Below are 14,188 nucleotides of genomic sequence, written 5' to 3' on the forward strand. Positions count from 1 at the left end.
TAAACCCTATCAAGTTCCCTCCCGTCCCTTAATTCCATTATCCCAGGCTCCAGTCTACCCTCAAATCCTCAGGTGTTTCCGAACCTGAGTTGGCAGCCTTACCAATAGCTGTTAATAAACCATTCCCCTATAACTGTGTTTGGCCCTTTTAAAAAGCCATTTCAACTAGTGGTGCCGTGAAAACCTTGTGGTCATGAGTTTTGCAAGTTCATTTCTTAAAAAAAAAATGCATTCTTGGTCCTGATGAAAGGTGCTGGCATTTCTGGCTTCCTGGAAATCAAGCAAGACCTTGGATCTGGCAGCAATAATTCCTAACCTTGTATTGTCGAAGGCTTTCACGGCCGGAATCACTTGGGTGCTGTGTGGTTTCCGGGCTGTATGGCCGTGTTCTAGCAGCATTCTCTCCTGACGTTTCGCCTGCATCTGTGGCTGGCATCTTCAGAGGATCCTCTGAAGATGCCAGCCACAGATGCAGGTGAAACGTCAGGAGAGAATGCTGCTAGAACACGGCCATACAGCCCGGAAACCACACAGCACCCAATTCCTAACCTTGTTACAGAGGATGCCTGAATGGCTGACTTGATGTGTAAAGAAAACACTTTGGCCATGCTCAGAGTTACTTTATTTTTACAACTGCTGAAGATATTCTGATTCAGAAACAAAACAGGATATGGGGTTAGGCGCCAGTTCTAAACTATGTTTCAGGAGCAACAGATTTCTGGAGAGCGAGATCTGTATCTGTGGGTTGTCTGTTTTCTCAAGCTTTTGAGCATTATTCCTTCATCTTATAGTATAGTCCATCCTCAGAAGATTTTTTTAAACTGTTGTCCCCTCCCATTAATGTGATTCCCTCATGGAATCTCTCCCCCACTCGACTGTATATGCCAGTTTATCTCAAGCAGTATTTGTTTTGATCCCCAAATGCTCCTCATTTCTGGAGCTGAGTTCTTGCCCTCGCCTTGGGCTGAATCCTAAAGGCAGGATGGGCGGATACAGCTTGAGGAACAGGTCCCGTTCAACATGCAAGGTGTGTTACAAAAACAGGAATGTGGAAGTAAAAAAAAGGGGGGGGGGAATGGAGCTGACACCAGAATTTGAACCTCATTTGGTCCTTCCCTTCTCTTGCAAGAATCCCAGCAGCCTGTTTGTTTGGGAGTACATGAACAGACTGTTCCTTTGCAAGAGGCCAAAGTCCCCTTAAAACTCTTGCTGCCTCCAAAGCAAGAGGACTATGGCCCAGAGTTTGTCTTTGATGAATGGGGAGCATCTGAGCATGTACAGAGTACCACTCTGGCATAACTGAGGTTGCATAGCCAGAGTGGAGGATAGGCAGGGTATCATCTGTAAAATTAGAGATGCTGCCCTGAAGGCCAGATGTGCTTCCCCAGAAGAATAGGGGCTGCTTCTGGTTTTGTGGTGGTGGTCGAAAGTGCCCTCAAGTCACAGCTGACTTATGGCGGCCCTGTAGGTTTTCGAGGCGAGATGTTCAGAGGTGGCTTGCCATTGCCTGTGGACTGAGAGAGAGTTCCGAGAGAACGGTGACTGGCCCGAGACCACCCAGCAGGCTTCATGTGGAGAAGCGGGGAATCGAACCTTCACCACCACGCCACACTGGCTCTCAGTTTTATGGCAGCCCTCTGCATATGGTTAAAGGCATGATCTGTACCAACGCGGTTACCTCTTGGTTATGATAAAGGTGGCACCTTTGAAACAGGTTTATTGTGGCATAAGCAACTCTGCAAAAGCTTGCGCGACTCAAATAAGGTTGCGAACCTCCAGGAGATCTCCCAGAATTACAAGCGATCTCTGGATTGCAGAGATAAATTCCCCTGGAGAAAATGTCTGCTTTGGAGCCCTGGCTACAAATATCTGCAGAATCTAGAGTTGACAACAGGTCTGTCCCTTTAATAAAGGCCATATGGCTGTTTACTAGGCAATGTTATTAACTTCTGCTGTGAAAAGTTTCAGAGGCCTGTACTGAAATTTTAAACATCTATTAAGGGGACAGGGCTTTTTCTTTTCTGCAGGCCTACTGGCAACCCTACAAGGCGGAGTTCTGAAGTCAAAAGGCTTAGGTTGTAGGCTGCTGCAAGTTACAGCTGCTTGAACTGCTGGAAAATGTGCCCAGAATCCTCTCTTCTTCCCCCCCCCCCCCCCAATGGCCTGTGAGTTTTGCAAGGAAGCTGTCCATTAAGGGAAGAAGGTCCTTGACAGGATCTGCTCAAAGGCTTGGAACATCAATTTGGTATGGACTGGAAGCCGCTGTTTTAAGGGAAAGGTTCTACCGGATCCATTGCAAGATCAGAGAGGTTCCTGGATAAGATCTCTACAACACCTAACGGAGGATCTGCCTCACAGCTACACCTGGGCCCAGGTGCGAAGAAAGGCTGAGGCATGAGCAGACTTGCAGGGAGTTTCGTTGAGTAAGGACTGAGTAACAGTTCATGAAACCGCTTTCCTTCCCCCTCCTAAAGGTGACTGTGCGGTACCAACCAGAAGTCTCTTGGGGTCATGTTGCTGAGGGCATCGGGCAATTATGTGAGCAAAAGCCAAATGCCTTCCATATGCTCAGAAACCTTTGGCATATAAACCTGTAACTCCTTTCTGTAACTGCAACTCCTGTAACTGTTCCCATTGCTGCCGTATCACCTCTATCTTGCCTGTTCCTTTTGCTCTCTTTAAAGTTTGCTTACAAGCTCGTCCAGGTGCGAAGCTTTCATTTGTCTTGCGTAACAATTCAAATATCAATCAAATGTCAGAAGCTGCCTGGAATGTTTTCTACTGGCTGAGGCAGGTTCATCAGCTGTGGCATAGCCACAGTCACATGTACGTGGGTAGCAGCCAGACTTGAATACTGTAACATGCTGTATGTGGAGCTACCCTTGGTTGCAGCTGGAAAATTTCAATTGGTTCAAAATGCAACAGCTGGTAGTATTACAGAAACATACCAGAAAGATTGTATTAAACCATTGTTATACTATCTATGCCAGGGGTCTGCAACCTGTGGCTCTCCAGAGGTTCACGGACTACAATTCCCATCAGCCCCTGCCAGCATTGGCCATGATGGAAGGGGCTGATGGGAATTGTAGTCCGTGAACGTCTGGAGAGCCGCAGGTTGCAGACCCCTGATCTATGCTATGCTCTCAGTTGTTTCTGGACTCAACAAAACATAATGATTTTGACTTATTCTGAGCTTTCTCCACCCAGATCACACAACCCAAGACTTATGGTTAGCCCAGGGGATAAGGTTGCCTATGGCTGAGGGCACTAACAGTGTTATATCCAGTTGGTCTCCCTTTTCATTTTTCCCCCTGCTTCTGTTTTTTGTTTTTTGTTTGTTATTTGGTGCATTAATTCGCTTCCTCCCTCACTGGGTTTATGTATAAAAAAGGACGCCATAAGGTCAGCCTGGATGTGATGTATGCAGTTGTTTAATTGTGCAATTATATGTATGTGAACTGTTTTGAGCCCATTTCAGTGGGGGAGAGTGGTCAATAAATCCCAAAAACAAACAATACATTTCCACGGAGGGCCTGGAGACCAATACAATTGGTATCCAGACTACACAGCCTGCCTGATTAAGTTTCAGACTAAGATCTGGGGTACCCAGGCTCAAATCCTCACTGCCCTGAATGCTTGCTGGGTGACCTTGGGCCAGTCACACACTCTCAGTCTAACCTAACTGACTGGATTGTCGTGAGGGTAAAATGGAGGCGTGAGGAATGACGTAAGCTGCTTTGGGTGCCCATTGGCAGAGAAAAGGGGGGTTATAAATAATGTAAATAAATAACTAATGTTGATGGTTTTAGATTTTAAAGTCCTACATGGTCTGGATCTTGAGTGTCTCAAAGCCAACAATGACTCTGAGAATATCTACTTCAAGCCCCAAATGGGTAAACAAGGAGCAGTTGTAGGGGGAAGAGAAACTCAGGGTTTCCTCCAGGGCCATGTAGCCAGTCCTCCAATCTCTCCCCCCTCCCCCTGCACTTAGCTTCATTTTGCCACTGAAAGAATTTAACATCTTAATACCGGCACATGAATTCACAGGGCCATGTACAGTTAAGGGATTCACAGTGACCCATACAGTCGCTTAATCTGCCAGTGAGGCTCTGTCTTCCAGTGATTTAAGATCTGTGGGAAGCAGGGATATTCCCGTGGAGGATCTGGGGTTATGGAACTTTCTCTGGGTTTTCTTCTCTGGGTCTCTCTTTCGGAGGCAGTCAGATAACATATCTTATGGTGACATCCACTGACTCGTCCTCCTCCTGTTGCTTAAATACATCAATCAAGTTCTGTAAGCGTGGAGAAACCTCTTGCCTTTTGTTTTGGAAATGAAATCAGGTCTGGTGATTGCATTCTAATGCAGCTTCTGGGCTTGGACTCTGTGAAAGGTGATACCGGTAAGATCATTAATTTGCCACAAGAGTCAGTTATTTTAGTTGCGCAGCAATCTTTTTTTTTGTTTTGTTTAAAGCCTATCTTTTTGTCAGATATCTGGGGCACAAAGCAGGTTACAACAGTAACACGGTTTGGCACGGTTTGACGAGTGGTTTTAGATAGTTTCACAACATTCTTCGAGTTCAATAAAATACGATGGCGCTCAAAAGAATGCACTTTTCCTGAAAATAGTATCTAAACAAGTGCCGGGTGCTTCCCTCCTTTCCCCCCTTCCAGCGCATTTGGAATCGGAGAAGGGGCTTGTAGGCCACGGGTTCGAATTCGCCGCTTCTCTTAGAAATCAGCTTGGCCCCGGGACGCTTGCGGAGGAGCACGGCCGCGTCGGGCCGCTGCTCGGCTTCCCTCTAGCGGTGGCAGCTGGAATCACCGCGAAGGGAAGCAGGAAGCGTCGCTTGGCTAAGGAGCTGAGATCAGCTGAGCTGTCGCCGAAGGAAGTCGGGGACGGAACTGGAGGCGACTGGGCGGGCAGGGCGGTAAGTGGTGCAGGGAAAAGCACCTTGCATTCCCGGGTGTGTGCCGCGTGCCTCGGGTTTTTTTTGTCTTCCGCTGGGCCCCGTGTGCATGATGAGCCCAGGCCCAGCACAACTTCCCCTCCTTTCATTGCACAACTCCAAATATCTTATTTTTCTCTTCCAACATAGACGATTCTCACGTTTATTTCGTCCCATCCCATGCTTTCCCAGCGCATTGGCGATGCATCACTTGGTAGTTACGTGGCGATCCCACTTGCATTTCGATGGGACCTCTAGAAACCATCCCACCCCACCCCCTTGCCAGTGCTGCAAGGACGCGGGCTGTGTTGGGCAAGCACGGATGTTTTTCAACCGCTTAAGTTGTGAATAACACAGCGCGAGATGCAAGAAGTTCAGGGCTTGTCGTTATCTGGGCGGAATTTAAATGTAATCAAGGAGAGGCCCTTTGCAATCGAAGTAATTGGCGATAGCTCCGTCCTTCTCCTCTTGCTTAAATACATCAAGCTCTGTAAGGGGTGGGGAGATTTGCCTTTTGTTTTGGAAATGAAGTCAGATCTGGTGAATTCTAATTCAGCTTCTGGGCTCATGAAAGCTGAGGCCCAGTAAGATCATTAATTGCCCAAGAGTCAGTTATTTCAATTGCAGCAATCTTCATTCGTTTAAATATATATAAGCCTGCCTTTCTATCAGATATCTGGGCCACAAAGCAGGTCACCACAATAAAAGCAGTGGCGAAACATTCATTCTAAAGCCAACAGAATTAAAACTAACACTACCATAGTGGCAACAAAAGGGATTTTTAGGATTCGGGGTACCTTCAAACCCAGGAATCCCATGCAAACTTCTTCCTTCTCAACCTACTGTGTTGTTTACTTAAAAACCACCTTTATCCAGCCAAAGGAATCCTAAGGGAGGTGGCAGTGGGTACCTGCTGAATTAATCAGATTCCATAATACTGTTACTGGAGTATCTCTCCCCAAGACGGTTCTGGAAGTTTGGGGTGTGGTGTTGTCAATATGTGGGTGAAACTCCATTTCTTTATTTCAGTGGATTCCAAAAAAGGCTATGGATTGGTTAAACCAGAGCCTGAAGTCAGAATGGGCTGGATGAGAGTAAAAAGCTTAACATAGGCTGATTCCGCATGGGCCAAAAAACAGCAGTGTGAAAATGGTGTGAAAACAGTATAAACCCTTTCACACTGTTTTAAATCCTTTTACACCATTTTCACACCGTTTTCACACTGCTGTTTTTGGCCCATGCGGAATCAGCCATAGACAATGGTAGAGGTGGGCCGATTACGCACAAGGTGTTTGCTGTGTGGTGGATTTTTTTGTACAGACTTCTTTCCTCTAGCCCTGCTTTCACTTTCCACTCTTATCTGCAGCAAGCAAATCCACTTATAGCACAATTTTCATTTTGCTTCGCTGCCAGAGTGAAACAGATTTGCCAGTGGGCATAGCTTTGCCCCGGACCTCTTCCCTCTGCCCACAGCCAACCCACAGTCTTGCCCCCCCCCCCCACACGCACATTTCCTTGTGCTGTTTGGCACACTTTCCCCTCGCCCTACTTCCTGCACCTGACTACTACTTCTGCTGTATCATTTCTATTGCCCATGGCCTTCTTGCTCCTGCATATCTGGAGATCTTTAGATTAAAATAAATAAATAAATAACCATATCGATAAATTAATACTAACACTAAAAAAAATGTAAAAATAATAAGACAAGTCAGCCAGTCCAAACGCCTGATATGCTCCTGCATTGGATCAACAAACTGGGACGTCTCCAGCCTCATAACTTTATACACAAGCAGTCAGGGATTCCAGACCACACTGGGAAAAACCCATTGGTCCTGATGCTTGGGTTTACAGCACATGAAGAGACAGATGATCGTGAACCAGGGGAGCTTAGCAAACAACAGTTCACTTTGTCCTTTTGTGGTTTGCAGTTTCCATGCTGCCACTACTCCCCATTCACTTCCCACCATAAAAGATGGTCAGTGTTTGAGCCCTTCGGGGATAAGGTGGTTATCAAATCCAGTAAGTAAGTAAGTAAATAAATAAATAAAGTGTACAGATGCCATATTGAGCAAAGTGTACAGGTGCCTTTTTTATGTCGATACATTGATCTACTGATAGATTGATATATCCATCTATTGATAAGATTGAAGGTAAAAATGAAATATTATATCCAAAATTGAAGCATGCGTGTGCTATGGAGACCCCGCAAAACATCATGTGTGTCGCCCCCATGTGCAAGCATAAAGCCAGCTGATGAAGGACGCAAACGGAGCGGTGGGCAATAATGCCGAACATGCCCTGAAACAAAGGCCCCTTCCGCATACGCAAAATAATGCGTTTTCAACCCACTTTCACAACTGTTTGCAAGTGGATTTTGCTATTCCACACAGCTTCAAAGAGCACTGAAAGCAGTTTGAAAGTGCATTATTCTGCATGTGCGGAATGAGCCAAAGACTCCCCAGCCAAAAGCTGAAGGAACCTTGCCTTGAGTAATCGGCTGTGGCCAGAGGATATATGATCCTGGAAATAGGACACAACATACATCATCAGATGGGTGTTTGGCATGCAGCTTGGGTAGCTGTTTGGCCTAGCCAGGTAACATCAGTGGCCTAGAATGCCTTTTATCAACTTAAGTTGATATATCCCATTTGCTGCCTTTTGTGTTGAAGCCTGGCCTGGCCAGACACGGTCCGTTGACTTTCAAGTAATGTCTTCGACGTTCTCTTTTTTGTTTCTATTTTGCAGCCTTACTGTCTTCACCATGAGTCAAAGGAGTGCAGAGGGCTGGGTCAGTTCTGTCACCTCTTTCCGTCTGTGCCCCACAGCCTTCCTTTCTGCCTATGGGGCCAGCGACACCTTTGTAGCTGACCTGTTACAGGAGCTGCACAATGAAAAGCTGGGGGAGCAGATCAAGGTAATGCAGAATTGCAACTTTGGGGATGGTTGCAGAGAAAGGTGTGAGGTGATATCATGGCCTTTACTCATTCCAGCAGCTTGAAGGGCCCAGTTTTGTGAATAGGATTGCTGTAGGAAAAGCAAGATGTACAGGAATTGGAAGGGGTAGGTCCCTCTGCTGATTCTGCCATAAAAATAAATTCCACTTGTAGGAAGGGGTCCATCTTGCTGGTTTTCCTGATTGTAACCCTACTTTTTGCAATCTCCCTGTAGTGTAGTCTCCCTTCCAGCCTTGGGTGATTTTTTTTAAAATCCCAGCCAGATTCCCTCACAGAAACCATATTGGGGTGCTGTGTGGTTTCCGGGCTGTATGGCCGTGTTCTAGCAGCATTCTCTCCTGACGTTTCGCCTGCATATTGTTTTCCTGCTACCTGAATCTTCCCATCTCAGCTGTTTAGAATGTTTGTGAACATTCAGTGACATTATAGCCTTTTCACCAACAACTAGCCCGATGTTCAGGGACTCTCTGTGTGCGTGGAAAGGGGTTTTAAATCCTGTGATTCCAGTCTGTGCTGAAATCAGTATGGAAAAGCCAGGAAATGTGAGAAGTGACTGTCTTGTTGTTTCGGCCTGGGTGAAAATGAATTGCGGAACACTTGGGTTCAAATTACTTCTGTATCATGAACTAGACTCACAGGGTTGCTGTGAGAATAAATGCGGAGAATGGGAGAGCAATGTGCACTGTTCCAAACTTTTTGGAGGACTAAAAATGAAAGTGTAGCATGGACTGTTCCTCTTCAAAATGTGGCTAACTGGTGTGTGGCCAACGGCCCTGGGACCTCACAAGCACATAAATGTGTGATAGTGAAAAAAAAGGAAAAGAAATGCTGCCTTGGAAAGAAATCCTTTTGTAAAATAAACAATAATGAATTTGAGATTACTGTCTGGAGAAAGTATGGAAGATAGAAGAGGTAGGCCAACCATGTTTTGGGGACAGCAGCATGTGGGGAAAGGTTATGTCGGGATTGAGCTGGAATCTAGCAGGGCAATCATTAAGGAAAACATTAAGGCAATCATTAAGGAAAGGCTGACACTTCCTTACAGCAACTGTACTTCCCTCTTGCAGGTCTCCATGTTGTCACTCCTCCTGGAATATCCCACTCTGTTATGCCCAGATGCCAAGGTGGGGCAAGAGGCCGTGGCGTCCTTGCTGTCTCTTTTTACCCAGCTGGGCTCCTCACCCAAACTGCTGTCTCTGCGATGCCACCTGCTTTTCACAATGGGGACAGTGCTGTTGGCCACGGAGGCCTTTGGCGAAGGCTGCCAGACTTCCCACGAATACCTCTCCCTGCTGTTCCACCTGGCTTCAGACCTTAATGACCGGCATGGAGGACTTGCGGAGAGACCCATCCGGGTAGCCGCCTGTGAGTGCCTGAGAGAGGTGGAATGTTGCCACCCTGGCTTGCTGTCGCGGCGCTTGGAGACCCTTCGTTCCTTGCAGCAGCAGGAGGCCTCTTCGGCCCATCAGGGGTACACCTTGCTGTATAGCTTGGCTCTGCGGAACGCAATCTTGCTGCTTGCGCGGGGTAACCAGGGAAGCCTGGTGGAGCTTCTGGCAGGCAGCGAGGGCCTGGTCTGGGGAGCTACGAAGGAGCTGGGTGAGCTTTCCGTGGCCGCTCTCGACCAGCTGCTCCTCATGCCCTCGTCCGGCGACCTCAAGGAGTTGAAATCGGTGGTCTCGTCTCTGCTGGACAGCTCCTACCTTTTGTCCCCAGCAGCTCAAAGCCACCTCCTGTGGCACTTGGCCCAAGCCGTGAGCGTCGTGCGCACCCAGTCTCCCGCCATCTTCAAAGCCCAGCTGGTGCGCCTCTTTGGCACCTCTGACGTGGCGCTGCTGCATGCCATCCTGCAGCTCAAGTCTCTCTTCACAGACAGCCTCTTCACGGCCGAAGACGAGGCTTTCTTGCTGCGCCGCCTCGTGGGCATGGCCCAACACCCGGCGTTGCCCACCCCAGTGAAACTCTTCCACCTGGACTGCCTCTTGCATTTCCCCGAGAACAGGCCGCTGGGCTCGGGCACAGAAGAGGCTCTGCCAGTTTTGCTGACTCCTCGTACAATCTCTGGCCTCTTCCCTGGCCTCTTCCAGGACCAGGGCACCATCTTGGCACGGCTGAATTTGCTGTGCTTGGTGTGCATGGAGAGCGAGGGGCCTGCCGCCGAACAAGGGGTGAGCTACCTTTTGGAGCATGTGCTGGCCCTTGGGGGGTTGGTGGCTGGGAAAGGCGGGCAGGAGGCCTCCCGGCTCTTTTTCCGAGCAGCGCTCCTTTTTTCCCGGTATTTCGGCTCACGGGCACAGCCCATGGCAGAGTTGACCCACTGCCTCTTGGATCTCTACCGTCAGAACTGCCGTCTGGCACCGAACGTCATCAACCTTTTGGATGAAGTCTGGGCAGTGACGGAAGAGCCCAGCTGGGCCGGCTCTTTTGCTCACGACTTGCAAGACCTGATTGTGGGACTGCCCTTGCAAGAGAAGGAGCTGAGCTGGCATCTCAAAGTCTTGGCCAGATTGGCCAAGGAGAAGGACATTCCCCAAAGGAAGACCATGTGGCTCCTGAGACGCCTGGTTGCCTTGGACCAACTTGGGGACTGGCGCTCGGGACAAATTCTCCTGAGCATCTGCCGCAATTTGATGCAGCTTCAACCGCTGCCTGCTCCATACCAACTGGCCGACCTTTTGCAGGCCGTCTCCCTCTGCCATGTCGATGTAGACATCCGAGACAGGGCTCGTTTCTACTACACCCTGCTGGCCAGCCTCTCTGATGATAAACTCGGGGCTGTGCTGGCTCCGCAGGGCCCCAGCAAGGCCCGGACGCTCTCCTCTTCCATTGTGGCCGACAGCGAGAGCTTTGTGGCATCTCTAACAGTGCACCCGGCTGTGCAAGCCCCCATGCGGTTGGAGAGGGTCGGAAAGAGCAGTGACATGGCTGCCGTTCCCCACTTTGTGCAAGACGTGGACAGCTATTGCCAGTGGTTGCTGGAGCCGCGGCCCCCCTCGCACCTCAACCTGACGTACCAGCTGGTCCACTCAGATCCCTCTAGTCCCCCTTGTGACCTCTTGCTCTGCGTGGTGCTGCGTTTTGTGTGCTCTGACCGGCATTATGAGCCTGTGCCAGAACTGTGCGTGCCCTGCCTCTCGGCACGCCGCCCACCCCAGACTGTGACCCTGACACTGCAGCCTCGTTGTCCCTACCCCACGCAGGTCAACGTCTTTGCTGTGTACACAACGCAGAAGGGTCTCACCCACGGCAGCCAGCTGGAACCACTGGAGGTAGCTTTCCCTGATCTCTTTTTGCCTCTGAAGTTGCCAGCCTGGTCCCTTGAGAAGCGGCACCACCTTTTTGGCGCTCTTTGGCACCAGCTTCATCCGGACGGCAATGAGGCCTGTGCCGAGAGCCTTGTCTGCTGGCCTGTGCCCCCCCAGTCCCTGGGGTGCTTGGTGCAGGATCATTTTGCCACGTACATTCTAGCTGAACAGTCGGGCTTGTACGAGATCGGCATGGCGCTGCCGCCACAGTATCACATTCTGCTGCAAGTGCAGAGCGTTAAAGACGCCGCCCGCGTGAGCATCCGGACAGACAACTGGAAACTCTTGCCTTCCCTGAACAGCTACTTGCTGGGTCTTGTGGAGGCCGGGTGAGCGGGAAGAGGGACTGTTGGGACTCATTTCGGGGTGTGCGTGTGAAAAAATAAAAATCTTTTTGCAAGTCATCTGCGATACAGGTTGGATGGGGAAGGGGAACTTTTGTGCGGGGCCTGTTGGAGTGTTTTCAGAAAGGGACTGGGGGGTTGAGTGTCCCCCAGCATTGCACAAGGGATGTGGTGGCTGACCCGTGGCTCATTGAAAGCATCAGCAAACCTTTCTCTGTGGTTCTCCTAAAGAGGAAAGAAGGCCTGTGACGATATCAATAATCCCATGCGTTCCGTGCCTTATTTATAGTCGTTTCCGTGCATCTCCCAGAAATCTATGCTCAAGTGGTTGGCAAGCTCCCATTCTGTACCAGGGATGCTATTTAAGCTTCAAGGCCAAAGACTTTGGGAGGGTCAGATACTCAATAAACAAAAGTGCTAGTGGCAGTGGAAAACTCCAACACCAAGGAACATTAACACCCTGCTTAGCAAACCTTGATATTACAAAGTGCAAAATTTGATAGTGTGAAAGAGTGAATATAATAACAAATTATCCATTCATACATACACCGCATCCATACCAACAACTTGCAAACAACATGAATCCTGGAGATTCCAGGAGAACCTTTTTGTATTGAATTATTGTTACATTTACTTATTTCCCTTCTATTGTAATTAGTTTAAGTGGTGATTTATTTATTTATTCACTTATCAGAGATATTCTAAGTAGGTATTCAGTGAGAGGGATATGAGCTGTTTGAAAGTTGTTTGAAAGTTGTTGGTATGAATGTGGTGCATACATGAATGGATAATTTGTTGTTATATTCACTCTTTCACACCATTAAATTTTGCACTTTGTAATATCGAGGTTTGCTTAGCGGGGTGTTATATTGTTTTCTGTTCGGGTCAGATACTCCCCAAAACATTATTTAACGTAGAAAGATTTAGTTTAATCTCTGACATTTCCACATTTACAGAAATCTCAGGTAGCAGAGACTGGGAAAACCCTTTCTGTCCCTTAGACCTTGAGGGGAGTGTACTGACCACACTGAGCTATGTAAATCAGTGGTCGCATTTGGGATAGAGCAGTTTTTATGTTTAGAAAGGGAGGGCATTTAGCTCAGGGCTTTGAATGCAGGTTCAGCCCCCAGTGGCCTCTCCAGTTAAACGGTCATTGAGTACCAACTGCTGGGAAAGGCCTTTCTCTGCCTGAGAATCTGGAGTTTTCAACCCAGTCAGAGGAAATGATACCAAGTCTGATGGGCCAACAGCTTGAGTTGGTACAAGGCACCTTGTTATGTTCACCTCTCCCAAAGGCAGTCTCTCTTTTGCTAGGGGACCCATGGTAGACCACCTGCTTTGTGTGCCAAAGGCCCCAGGTTTAATCCCCAGTTCAGAGAACAGGCATTCTGCTCCCAGGTCCAGTGTGGATTCCTTGTCCTTATATTCAAAGCTCTCCAAAGCCATGTGCCTGCCCTCTGATTTCTTCTATCCCTCTGCTTTGCAACTTTGCTTTTCAGCAAAAGCAACACTTCAACAAGACCAACACTTTTCAGCAAAAGCACTTCAGCAAAAGCAACACTTTAAAGTCATCAGACAACATCCTTCCTTCCTTGATGCTCCCTGTGCCTAGAACTACCTCTCACAATAACTGTGTGATGCCTCTTGGCTCCCTGCTTTCGAACCCTTTCCCCAAACCCACCTTAATGACTTTCATCTTCATCTCTACCTTTCTCCAAATTTTAGGGCGTAAGATGACCTGGATGGGCCAGGCTAACCTGGTTCTCATCAGATCTCTGAAGCTAATTGGGGTTGGCCCTGGCTAGTACTTGGATGGGAGGCCACCAAGGAGGTCCAGGGTTAGTACACAGAGGCAGGCAATGAAAACCCTGCAGGGTTGCCATAAGTCAGCTGTGATTCAATGACACTTTTTACCACCAGCATGTTCCTCTGGACAGGAATATGTCATCTTGTAATTCATGCACACCAATGATCACAGGCGGAGCTACCAGGGGGCACATTGCACTGGGCGCGTGCCTGGGGAGCGGAAATCGCCCCCCACAGCGCCCCCCGCCCCACCCTCCCACACTTAATTTAGTTCAGCCTGAAAGTGGAGGCTGGAAAAGCGGCCTGTTCACTTGAGGCTGAAAACAGCCTGGTGGGAACTACACTTCCCAGGAGACCTTGTGAGCCCCAGGGTCTCCTGGGAAGTATAGTTCCCACCAAGCCGTTTTCAGCCTCAAGTAAACAGACTGCTTTTTCCAGCCTTCACTTTCAGGTAAGTGGGCGGGGGGGCAGTGACGGTGTGAAGCCGGGGGGTGGGGCAGTGGCAGAAAACGCAGCGTGCACACCAGGCACAGTATGGCCCAGCTATGCCTCTGCCAATGGTTCTATATAAATCCACATAAATATGTGGATTAATGGTCTTACTCAGGACAAGGTTGCGCTATATGGGTGTTTGTATAAAGAAAAGGTTTTCTATTTACTTCATGTATATTTTTAATAAGGAGAGGAGGGGCCTTGGCTCAATGATAGAACATCTGCTTGGCATGCAGAACGTTGCAGGTTCAATCTCTGATGTCTCCAGTGAAAAGGATCAAGAAGTAGATACTGTGGAAGACCTCTGCCAGAGACCCTGCCAGTCTGAGTAGACAATA

The 14,188-nt window shown here is 48.6% G+C and overlaps 1 protein-coding gene across 1 annotated transcript; it reads left to right on the forward strand.

Moving 5' to 3' along the window:
* Positions 1-4,831: 4,831 nt before the first annotated feature.
* Positions 4,832-11,612, forward strand: AP5B1 (adaptor related protein complex 5 subunit beta 1). The gene is made up of 3 exons (XM_048484503.1): positions 4,832-4,931; positions 7,695-7,863; positions 8,971-11,612. The coding sequence occupies exons 2-3, from the start codon at positions 7,711-7,713 to the stop codon at positions 11,539-11,541; spliced, it is 2,724 nt and encodes a 907-aa protein (XP_048340460.1). The 5' UTR covers positions 4,832-4,931; positions 7,695-7,710; the 3' UTR covers positions 11,542-11,612.
* The last annotated feature ends 2,576 nt before the right edge of the window (positions 11,613-14,188 follow it).

Source organism: Sphaerodactylus townsendi, linkage group LG01, assembly GCF_021028975.2.
Source record: "Sphaerodactylus townsendi isolate TG3544 linkage group LG01, MPM_Stown_v2.3, whole genome shotgun sequence".
Lineage (NCBI taxonomy): Eukaryota > Metazoa > Chordata > Lepidosauria > Squamata > Sphaerodactylidae > Sphaerodactylus > Sphaerodactylus townsendi.